Source organism: Homalodisca vitripennis, chromosome 3 (assembly GCF_021130785.1).
Source record: "Homalodisca vitripennis isolate AUS2020 chromosome 3, UT_GWSS_2.1, whole genome shotgun sequence".
Taxonomy (NCBI): Eukaryota; Metazoa; Arthropoda; class Insecta; order Hemiptera; family Cicadellidae; genus Homalodisca; species Homalodisca vitripennis.
In genome coordinates this window covers 185,289,439-185,302,121 of record NC_060209.1, presented here as the reverse complement: position 1 = coordinate 185,302,121, position 12,683 = coordinate 185,289,439, and the positions used below count along the sequence as shown (strand labels likewise).

The 12,683-nt window shown below is 33.1% G+C and overlaps 1 protein-coding gene across 3 annotated transcripts in view; it reads left to right on the top strand.

The window, feature by feature from the left end:
* The window catches only part of LOC124357853 (calpain-D-like), a 60,618-nt gene extending 52,225 nt beyond the window's left edge, over window positions 1-8,393 (top strand). Inside the window, exons 12-13 of one of the 3 annotated variants that reach the window (XM_046809929.1) lie at window positions 1,775-1,960; window positions 7,278-8,393. In XM_046809929.1, the coding sequence (XP_046665885.1) occupies window positions 1,775-1,955 (181 nt within the window). In that variant the 3' untranslated portion in view covers window positions 1,956-1,960; window positions 7,278-8,393. Of the gene's footprint in view, window positions 1-1,774; window positions 1,961-5,714; window positions 5,784-6,173; window positions 6,888-7,277 lie in introns of those variants that run through there. The other 2 variants (XM_046809932.1, XM_046809930.1) reach the window with 2 other exon arrangements.
* Window positions 8,394-12,683: the final 4,290 nt, after the last annotated feature.

Here is a 12,683-nt window from a genome sequence, read left to right as displayed (position 1 = left end):
CCTAATGGATTTATTCCTGAACTGAGGACTGATCCATAAAAATTCCATAATTATTGCAGAATGAAAGTGGCAACATTTGATTAAATTTCGGAACTAATATGGGCACGATACAGAAATTAAACAAAAACTTGGAAATCTAAATCATTACAGAAAAGGCTCGTACTAATGTTATTGTAAGTTGGTATACCTGCCATTTCCTATTTTCTTTTTAACTTTTAGTGCTAAGGGTTCTGGCACATTGCCATACCCAAGAGTGCTAAGCATTTTAGTGCATAAATGCAGAGTTTTAGTAAATTCCTTACAATTTCCTTATTTGAGGTCATATCTTGTTACTTTTTTTGTATTGAAGATAAATCACCAATAAACAGAAATAAATACAAAAAAATACATTTGTACATATTTTGATTGTTATTAAAAAAACTTGTAATTTTTTTTTTAATTTTGTTTTTTTTCACTTTGGCATACAATTTTAGTATGTAAACGATTTTATATTATTTTTCTGATGCTACCATCGGAAAGAGCAACTAAAACCAAACAAATTCCATATATTTTATTTTATTTTTACACAACAAATAAAAATTCGGAATCCGATGATTGGGATGGTTCATAGTCTTTGTCTTCGTCAGAATCGTCAATTTCACTTGAAGACTTCATTAGAGGTTAGGATTTCGTCACTTTCCACATCATTCTGCTCATAAAAACCAAATGGTTCACTTATAAATGAAGAATCACTGATAATTCTGCTGCTTTCATTGTCCAGAACATCTTCAACAACATTCTGTAATAACTCATCATCACCTGCAATGTTCTTATTAGACATAGTTTGTAACTTAGTCAAATATAATACACACGGAAAATACAAATGAAAAATGAAGTAATGCAATGATTTGGAATACTAATGAAGTAGTATTTCACAATTATAACACAATTTAATGGATAAAATAAGATAAAACAGAGTAAACAAAGCACAGCGTCAGTTTGCTCGCAATGTAAACATCCGAACTGTCCTTTTTATTTCAGGTCAAAGACATATAAACAGCTGGTCGTCAGCAATCAAATATACAAATATCGTTACTCTGTGGCTTTTGGATGAACTGTCATCGTTTGCAGCCAGTCAATAGCATAAACTGAACTAATATATATATATAAAAATACGTAGACGTAGACGCTGTAGCACTAAAAGGGAAATGAACTATATCACCAATACGCATCATAGTCAATAATGCAGTGTAAAATTTTACCAATGTATGAGGTAGAGTCAAAAGGTTCATATCCATGAACAATATTTTTATTTTTTGAAATACATTTAAATTTATTAAATTTTTATTTTAATATAGCTGAAATTCTTTCATACCTTACCTTTCAACTTTTATTTATACTATCTTTCCTCACAGTAAAATATACAAAAATGTTACTACCTATATAACGTTGTACATGAACAAGGCTGATTGATATTTTCAATGTAACCAGTGTTAAATAAATTACATATTTTTTAATTTCATGTAAATAATAATTTATATTATTGTAAATTTATTTCGCATGATTACTTAATAATAGATGTCCCCCATTGAATATAAAAATTGTATAGGTACAGTATCTTCTATATTATGGTACAGCTAAAATTATGCTGTGATCAACTAAATTAAAAATAATCTGAAAAGCAAAAATAATTATTGGACCATATAATAGATGAATAATAATGTCTAGGACAGGTGATTTATGGTGTAATGAACAAAATGGGGGAAAAGTTTTAAATATTGAAAAAATGTTTCAGGCAAGTAATTATTGTCCTGACCCAGCTGGAGGGCAGCGGTGGGTTTTCAATAGCCCATCGTCTCACACACCGGCTGGCAAACTCTGGCGGACTGCACGACTGGGGCCCGCCAGGCAGCAACCACTGCCCGCCTATTGACAAGCAGGTGGAGGGCCTCCACTCGCCCCGCCTCATCACGTAACGCTGGTGAGTTTCTCTTATTGTATAACTGATGCTCACCAAAACTGCATATACATGTCTTCATTGAAGAAGTATTTATTGAGGTATCAGCAGTACCAGTTGCAACAATTAAATTTAAAGAAAATGTAAGACTTGTTTAAAGCTGTCTGAAGCAAAATCCATTAAAAAATGGAACAATAATTATTTATTTACCACTCTCTTTCCAGTAAAATCTTCATTGAATCTAGTAAAATACTATATTTGTAATAAAGTTATTAATTTTAAGAAATTGTTAATCATTATTATTTTTTAGTTACTTTCTAACTAACTTTAACATACTTTACCTAGGATATGACACTGTTCTTTATGTAAATAAAACTTGTCATGCTTGTATCTTGCATAATAAACTTAAAAAATAAAAGGAGAAAAATGTTACAAGTAATGTTTTTTTTACTGGATTTCCACAAACATCTTTCGTAGCCAATTATGATGATTTTTTTTGCTGGACACATAAGTACAGTCGACTCTCGATGATTCGAAATTGGTGGGACATGCAAAAAAATTCGAATTAGTGAGAGTTTTGAATTACCGAGAGTTTCGATTTATTGAGAGGAAAAGAAAACTATTCGAATTACCAAGAGTTTTTTTATTAAACACACAACGTCATACGGCAAACTAACAAAAACTTAAAGAACCATTAATTTCTAATGATTAATTGAAAAAATCTGTTATCTTTGATTGCTTTTTCTTGTTGATTCGTGCCTCATCGACGACCTTGTTTAACACAAATAGTGCGTCGAACACTTCCCGCCGAACTTCTGTCCTGCAAAGAAAAGAAAGAAAACAACTGTCACAGCGTATTTCGTAACAAATGCTGAAAATTATGTAATTTGTTGGTTGTATTACAACTTGTGACATACAGTATTTACATTGAAGTTTTAAACTAAACAAACATCTGATTTTACAGCCCTAAGACCCTAAGGTTAAAAAAAGTCTACGCTACTTTCGGACATCAAATTCAGTAAAAAAATGATGGATAAATTGCAGTGTGGAGAGTTATATGGCATTTTTTAATCATTTTAACAAATTGATAGGCTAACTACAGTAGTTTATTGCGATGCTTTTACCTGGAAAGAAAAATGGCACAGCTTTTTCTAAGGATGTGCTGGCTTTCCTTCAGTGTGACAGGTGGGAACTCCTGGTCTTCCTCATCGTTATCAACATCAGGTTGTTCTTCATCTTTAGCGGCCAAGATGTTCAGCATCATTAAGGGTTCCCCATACTGCAACTTCGTCATTCAACATGCACAAAATCTTCAAATGGAACATCTCCTATTACAGGGTGAGATTCCCAAGGTGTTTGGCTGCACAACTTGAAGTTCTTCATCGGGTGGTGTGTTAACACAGAATCCAGACTTACGAAAACAGTTTAAATATTGTCGGTTGACTCACACTTTTCCACGCTTTTTCAGCAATCAACATGGCTGTGAGAATAGAGATGTTTGGAGTTTCATTACTGTCAATTCCATCCAGTACAATCTTGACTATTTCATGTCTGTAAAATGCTTTGAAGTTTTGAATTATGCCTTGATCTAGAGGCTTGCAACTTGGATGTTGTATTTGGTGGAAAAAAGTGAAGTTTCACATTCGAGAGATTTGGAGGGTTGTTATGAACTGAACAGTTATCAAGGAATAAGAGGATTTCACGATTTTGTTTTTTCATGTCGCTGTTCAATGAATTTAACCACTCGTTAAACAACTCCGTTTTCATCCACGCCTTTTTGTTCGAGCGGTAGGTTACGGGAAATGACTGGATACCTTTAAAACACCTAGGTTTTGCTGCTTTCCCGATGAGGAGGGGCTTCAATTTTTCGGAACCATCCATGTTAACAGTCAACAGAAGAGTTAACCTTTCCATACTATGTTTCCCTCCGTGGCATTTCTCGTCTTTAAATGTAAATGTCTTGTCCGGCATGCATTTAAAGAATAAGCCGGTCTCGTCGGTGTTAAAAATGTTGTGTGGTTCATAACTTTCTGTTAAGCTGGACAACTCTGCATGCCAATCGGAACACACACTGTCGCTAACGCTAGCGCTTTCCCCACAAACCTTTTTAAAAAATATACCATTACGTTTTTTGAAATTAGTCAACCAGCCTTCGCTTGCTGCAAAGCTGGGGATGCCAAGCTCTTTAGCATATGCCTTTGCCTTTTCTTTTAAAAGCGAACCTCCAACAGGAACATTTTTATCTCTACACTGTCTAAGCCATGTAACTAAACACTCTTCTAATCTAGGATATTCACCATTTTGTCGTTCTTTTTCTTCCTGCTACGAAACTCACTTCAACTATTTTTTGTTTATTTTTTAGAATGATAGACAAGGTACTCGCAGGGATTTGAAATGTTTTTTGCAACTTCCGACTTCGCTTTACCACTTTCTACCGCCGCGATCACTTCTTTCTTTTCCGAAAGAGAAAGACATTTATATTTTTGCTTAGTAGCCATCACGACAAACACTTCTTACACACAACAAACACGACTTCCACACAACACGGTGCAAACATAACCAACACTGCAAAGAGTATGCTCTGGACACAGGATGCAAAGTTTCTTGTTATGACAGGAATAAGTTGAAATGCGTGTTTCCCACCGGCCGACTCTCAATTCGAATTACAAAGAGTTGTACTTGTATGTCGAGTGAACTTCAAATTACTGCGTGTTCTGTATCGGCCTAACCTCAATTCCGTTTACGTCATTTCGAATTATAGAGTGTTCCGCCGACAAGACTTCGAATTACTGCGTGTTCAAAATTAGTCTGTCCTCTGCGGTAAGTTCGAAATACCGAGTGTATCAAAATGCATTGAAAAAATTTCGAAATAGCGAGAGTTTTTCAAGGGACCGGTCTTTTCGTTCGAATTACCAAGAGTTTTTGAATTATCGAATGTTTGAATTATCGAGAGTCGGCTGTACTTTACAGTTAATTAAACATACTATACAATTTGAAAAAACAATCCGTAATAACCTTTAGCTTGACGTATAAGTTCTTCATTCACACAACAAACCATGAATCATCAAGCAGTTTTTGAGCACAGGAAATAATAATGTCTTTTAAATTCCCATCACTATTTCAGAATTGCAGTCAATCAATGTCTAATTACAAAGCAACAACAGAATCCTGCAGGTTTTACACTCCATTACAATCAATCTCACAACCAAATAAAAACAAACAACACATCTAATCTCTCAAATTACACCTGACAACCTAAAACAATTCAGTGCTGCCAGTAACAGAACAGAATTAAATGTATTATCTTTTTAGTAAAAGAACCAATAAACACCATGGAATCAACATTTAATTAGGATATTTTCAGAACAAGAACGGCTCTTAGTGTGTCTTGTCCAACGGGTTTAAATTGTTTACAGGTAGCCAAGCTACATATACTGAACTCTACTAGTGATATGCACATACATATCATTGCCATAATTTAAAGTGTGTATTTCTGTTCCAGGTGGCCATACCACACTTAATGGTGGTGAACTCTACTTGTGATATGTACATACATCTAGTTGCCATAATTTTAAGTGTGTATTTCTGTTCCAGGTGGTTGTACTGCACAAGGTGTTGCTGAACTCTACTTGTGATATGCATACACACTTCGTTGCCATAAATGAAAGTGTGTATTTCTGTTCCAGGTGGCCGTACTGCACTCAGTGGAGGTGAACTCTACTTGTTATATGCACATACATCACGTTGCCATAAATGAAAGTGTGTATTTCTGTTCCAGGTGGCCGTACTGCACATAGTGGTGCTGAACTCTACTTGTGATATGTACATTCATCTCGTTGCCATAATTGAAAGTGTGTATTTCTGTTCCAGGTGGCCGTACTGCACATAGTGGTGCTGAACTCTACTTGTGATATGTACATTCATCTCGTTGCCATAATTGAAAGTGTGTATTTCTGTTCCAGGTGGCCGTACTGCACTCAGTGGAAGTGAACTCTACTTGTGATATGTACATTCATCTCGTTGCCATAATTGAAAGTGTGTATTTCTGTTCCAGGTGGCCGTACTGCACATAGTGGTGCTGAACTCTACTTGTGATATGTACATACATCTCGTTGCCATATTGAAAGTGTATATTTCTGTTCCAGGTGGCCGTACTGCACTCAGTGAAGGTGAACTCTACTTGTTATATGCACATACATCTCGTTGCCATAATTGAAAGTGTGTATTTCTGTTCCAGGTGGCCGTACTGCACATAGTGGTGCTGAACTCTACTTGTGATATGTACATACATCTTGTTGCCATAATTGAAAGTGTGTATTTCTGTTCCAGGTGGCCGTACTGCACATAGTGGTGCTGAACTCTACTTGTGATATGTACATTCACCTCGTTGCCATAATTGAAAGTGTGTATATCTGTTCCAGGTGGCCGTGCTGCACATAGTGGTGCTGAACTCTACTTGTGATATGTACATTCACCTCGTTGCCATAATTGAAAGTGTGTATTTCTGTTCCAGGTGGCCGTGCTGCACATAGTGGTGCTGAACTCTACTTGTGATATGTACATTCACCTCGTTGCCATAATTGAAAGTGTGTATATCTGTTCCAGGTGGCCGTACTGCACATAGTGGTGCTGAACTCTACTTGTGATATGTACATTCACCTCGTTGCCATAATTGAAAGTGTATATTTCTGTTCCAGGTGGCCGTACTGCACATAGTGGTGCTGAACTCTACTTGTGATATGTACATTCATCTTGTCGCCATAATTGAGAGTGTGTATTTCTGTTCCAGGTGGCCGTACTGCACATAGTGGTGCTGAACTCTACTTGTGATATGTCCATTCACCTCGTTGCCATAATTGAAGGTGTGTATATCTGTTCCAGGTGGCCGTACTGCACATAGTGGTGCTGAACTCTACTTGTGATATGTACATTCACCTCGTTGCCATAATTGAGAGTGTGTATTTCTGTTCCAGGTGGCCGTACTGCACATAGTGGTGCTGAACTCTACTTGTGATATGTACATTCACCTCGTTGCCATAATTGAGAGTGTGTATTTCTGTTCCAGGTGGCCGTACTGCACATAGTGGTGCTGAACTCTACTTGTGATATGTACATTCATCTCGTTGCCATAATTGAGAGTGTGTATTTCTGTTCCAGGTGGCCGTACTGCACATAGTGGTGCTGAACTCTACTTGTGATATGTACATTCACCTCGTTGCCATAATTGAAGGTGTGTATATCTGTTCCAGGTGGCCGTACTGCACATAGTGGTGCTGAACTCTACTTGTGATATGTCCATTCACCTCGTTGCCATAATTGAAGGTGTGTATATCTGTTCCAGGTGGCCGTACTGCACATAGTGGTGCTGAACTCTACTTGTGATATGTACATACATCTTGTCGCCATATTTTAACAGTTTTGTAAGTCAAGTGTGTTGCTACCAGTTATTGTTTAGCTTACGGTAGTCACATATAAGGCACACGTGCACAACTAGCAGCCGAGGAATCTCGATAAAACATATGTTGTTGTTATCATTGGTTTTCTATTGTTAAACAATTAATTTAGCACAGCTGGTCTGTCTATCATACCTCTGGGTGCATGTTTCTTCCATTGTATTTCCTTTGCCAAATTGTTGGACATAACATAATAACAGGTTTGTATTGCACTTATGTAATATTAAATTATTGTATTGATCTCTCTAATTAATGTTGTAGCATTTTGACCAAAATATTACTTTTATGAATTTTATTTATATATTTTTGCTTTTATTATTAGAATTGTTCTCAATTATATTTACGTTACAGAATGATTAACACCCAAATTTTATGTTCAGTTGAGAATTAGTCTAGATATAATCATTTGAAATAATAGATTACAAATCGATCATTTTATTTTTACAAAATAGTTGAATGTTGATGATAGATTTTGTTTATTATTCTTTGCCTTTATTGATGATTGAATTTGGTTAATTGTTATTTGAAATACAACGGAAAGAACCAATGTCATTTGACTATCATGATACATCACTTTGTATGTTTTTTTATTGTAATCGATACTTATAAGATGTACAAAATCATCTCTAAAACAGGTTTCATTTTTAAGAAAGCATTTATTTAGCGAATACTGTACTATATTGTACGTGTAAAGTTTGAGGTAATGTACCACGATTAGTCAGAAGAAGTGATACTAGTATTGGTAGCTATTATTATCTTTTCTCAATGTCAGCATGTTCCATATATTTATACATATTTTTACGTAAATTTGGCAGTTTTTTATCTTATAAAAATGTGTTTTAATATTTTAACAGTTACCATTTAGAAAGCACAAACTGATTGTATTGTAAAATAAGTTATTTAAAATAAATAGGTTAATTTTTAAAATATTTTATACACTGATTATTGTAATTGAATATTTTTTTGTATTTAAGATATATTTTATGCTTTATATAAAATGTTTTCCGCCAAACAATTTACTACTGATATTTTTGTTTAACTTATGTGTTATGAAATGTGAAATGATTAATTAAAAAATTGTATCTGTAGGTTTTAATAAATTACTATTTTTATTTATTGTAATCTAGCGATACATTTTTTATTTTTGAACATATATAATTTCTTTATTTATTCTCATTTACAAAAAATTTGTTAAAACTAACAGTTGCTTTAAATAAGTTCTATTTATGGTAAAATGGATAAACAAAATATTAAAATGTATATTTTTATTTAGGTACAATACATTTTAGACTATTATGAGATTTTTAATGTGGAAAGTATTTTTTTATCAGATTTGACATAGCATTTATTTAGCTATTATTACTCAGGCCGTAGGATTTTTCCTTGTATGACCCGTAATTACAATTCGGAATGGTAGTACTCAAAAGTTGAGTGTTGCTAACTGGAAAATCTCGTTTCTCTCGATGGCCCTCGAAATGTTCGTAAATTCTTGCGAACATTTACTGAATTCATGTTGAGCGGTTTGTAATTTTGAAATTTCCATGTTGGCATCCAGAAAACACAGGCGCAAATAATTATCACCACAGAATACATCATTATATGGTTGACGAGTACTGGTAACCTTTTTGGTTGTGCCATAAGTACCAACCAGCGGTATTATTATTGTCAACAAGAAAAGAATATGCACCTAGGTTTGAAATTAAAAAGCCCAATATGGTTCATCCTTCTGAGTAATAATTTGTTACATTTTATGTAGCAGCTATCAATAAATGTTTTTATTGAGGTATTAGAATCAAGAATCAAGAAGCTTTACTGTCATTAAATACACAAGTGGACATTGTCATGAACATAGTAAATATGTATTATAAATAAAAACTATAATACAATTATTTTCCTTTAGGTGTTTGATGTATTTGTAATCTAAAGATAAATATTATTCTAAAGTTAAAAATTAAAAAGTGATCAACTAAAATACACAAATTATCAAATAGAAACACACAAAAACAGGAAAAAAAAAACAATTAAGTACCAACAGTAAGACAAAAGACCTTCACACTAACGTTTAAAATTCAAACAATTAAAATTACCGCTTTAACACATTTATAAATAAATAAAAAAGTTAAAAACCGATACAATATTTTTTTGTAATAACAAAGTTTACAATTTACATTGAAGAACTTATATGACAGTTAGACAATAGACATCTTTTATGTCAAAAGTGTAACAATGATCAAAGAAAATCAAATAAAATGTCGCTAAACTACAGCATGCTTAATTTAAAAAGTCGTCTATATCTAAAAAGTCTTCTACATTGTAGATACAGTTCTTTATCAAAATTTGTTTTATGTGTCTCTTGAACAAATTGACTGGAATAGTTTGAATGAAATTAGGTAGTATATTGTAAAATTTAATCCCTTGGTATTGGAAACTTTTATGAGTTAAACTAAAGATACACTTGCTATTAAGCAGCCTATGCTTGTTTCTTGTGTCATGATTGTGAACTGCAGCTAATTCCTTATCTACCTAAACTGCTTCTAACAAACATTAAAATAGATAATATATACATGGACGACAATGTTAGTACACCAAGTTTCTTATAAAAGGGTTTACAATGCTCTTGACTAGAAATGTTACTTATAATTCTAATGGACTGTTTTTGTAAAACGAAGAGTTTTTTAGCAGATGGAGGATTACCCCATATAGAGATTCCATAGTTTAGGTGACTAAAAATATGGGCATAGTAAACACTTGACAATACATTACAGGAAACATTATTTTTTTAAACTCTTAACAGGAACAAACCCTTAGCTACTCGGGTTACAACATAATCGGTATTATCACATTTGTTGTCTAAAAATATCTATTTATATGACAAATGTTATTTATCATATATGTAGCTTTATTTATAATAATAATAATATTTATAATAACTCATGCTTTATTTTGGCTTAAACAATTTAATCGGGTATAGTTGTACATGAAAAGACTTTTTAGTAAAAAAGAATAACGCTAAGCGTGTTTTATCATAAGCTAAAGCAAATTTAATACAAATATAGTACATACCATTTTCATCAGTTCAGTGTTACGTAAAAACATTGTAAAGTTCTAAAAATACAGGCCTAGATCTTGTCGCCATAGTTCTAAATCTCAGCATACTATGAAGTGCAGGACATGAAAATGACACCTACAAAGTTCTGTACCAGGTCTCCATTTTTTGGCCATGTCACAAAATAATTTGTATTTTATAGGAACTCTTTCCCCAGTGTCCAGTAAAGTTTGAAGTATGTCCATTTTCAATTCATAATCAGTCTTTTTTGGTCGTGGCATTCCAGAGTAAGTTGAGGACGATGATTTTTCATTCTCATCTTCCACTATAATAACGTCATCATCTTCAATCAAGATGCACGCATGGTATTTGAGACCTCTAGCTAATGTGGCAAGCCTTAATCAAAGGTCGACAAGGTTGATTGTCCCATACTGAGTGATACAATACAACAAGTTTATACATAATTTTCAACAAAATAAAACCTAATACATTTTTTATCTTACTTAAAACATATAAGTTTGAAATTAAAATTGTATTAAATATAAAGTACATCAGTGTATAAAGTACATTCAAACAAATATGTTTTACAAAGCATCAATATCGATTTCAACAGAATAATCAACAACATTTTTGATTCACACAATATTAAAGATATCAAAATTAATAAGAAATATAATAAACTGATACAACGAAATATTAAAAGACCTCAACAGAATGTAATGAAAGAGGTATCTAACATTTATCACACATATTGATAGACAGAAAATTAAACTGGCTGTATATTTGTCTGCCTGTCCGCACAATATCTTGATCATGAACTGACCTATAGTTTGACTGACTATAGTCAAATTTTGCATGAAACTTCATTTCTATATAAATATTACTGAGTTCAATGACGGTGTATGTTACGCCATGACATCCGTTTCGGCGTTAGTGAACATTTTTACATTAGTCTTATGGGCAACCATGATAGGAACGTGAAAATCACAGAATAAATAAATTTGTTATCAGACTGAGTACAATCGTATTACAGTTGAACACATGACAATTATGTGTTTAACACATGTAGGCTAATGGAATGAGCCATAGACGTGAAATTTTGCATGCAACTTCAGTGAGGCCTGTTGTGCCATATATGGTGTGGTGACTCTTTACCTTGTTATTAGTTGGTATCGTACCACTAGAAAGTTACGTTTTCTAGTTGAAAAATTTCATTATAATGTTTACTTAAACATGATGGGATCAACCTACACTTGTTAATTTTATTTCAAACCCAAGTGCATATGCTTTTCTTAACCGCCATTATACGTTGTGTTGTAATTTTAAATTGGATTATATGTACAATTTGTTGTGAACGATGAGTTCAGCTCCAGTTCACGTTCCTCTTAGTGCAGCATCTGGAATATGATGCTGTCACAGACTTGATTCCTGGAATCTGGAGTCATGTTCGTCTGAAGAGATCCAAAATGTCAGTAACGAAGAAGCGTAAAATTAACTCTTTACATTGTTTTGACATCAGATATTTCAGAAGCTGCACTTAGATGAAGGTGAACTGGAGCTAAACAAAATGTTCACATTGAATCAACTCTTCCCACCATAGCTACGTTATACAATTTGTTCTCGATATTCATATTTTTGGATACACATATCCATATACATTTGATTTTTGTTCATTTTGTTATGAGTCAAAATCTTAAAAACACTACTTTCTATGTTACTATAAACCAGTTTTTAAAGTGCACTGTACAATTCGCTAGACTACAACATGGTGAAAAGTTTTAAAATTTCCAAATTTTGTGCTATCTTAATGCTAAGGACATCAAGAATAATTGTCTACTAAGTTAATTGCTGTAAGCAAAATATTTAAAGAGATTATTTTTAATAGAATCTTAAAATGTTTTCGGACAGAACGTTTGGGGAAATCAACTTATAATCAAAATCGAAATACAAATAAAACATTTTCTAAATACGTTTTTAAAAACAACATTTAAAAAATATAATTTTGCTTGGTACAAAATAATGTTTTAGTTAAATAGTACGTGACAGTTAAGTAGCAACTGAGAACTCACGTTTGAAATACATGTAATGATTTTTAAATATTTTCATTGGTGCCTCAATCTTATTATGTTATCGTAACTGCATATGTAGTTTGATTTATCTCTATAGAAGTAATACTGAACTTAAGTTGAGTTTATTTTACCCAATATTGTCAACATTCCCACAAAAATAGTTAAGGTGCTATTTGATT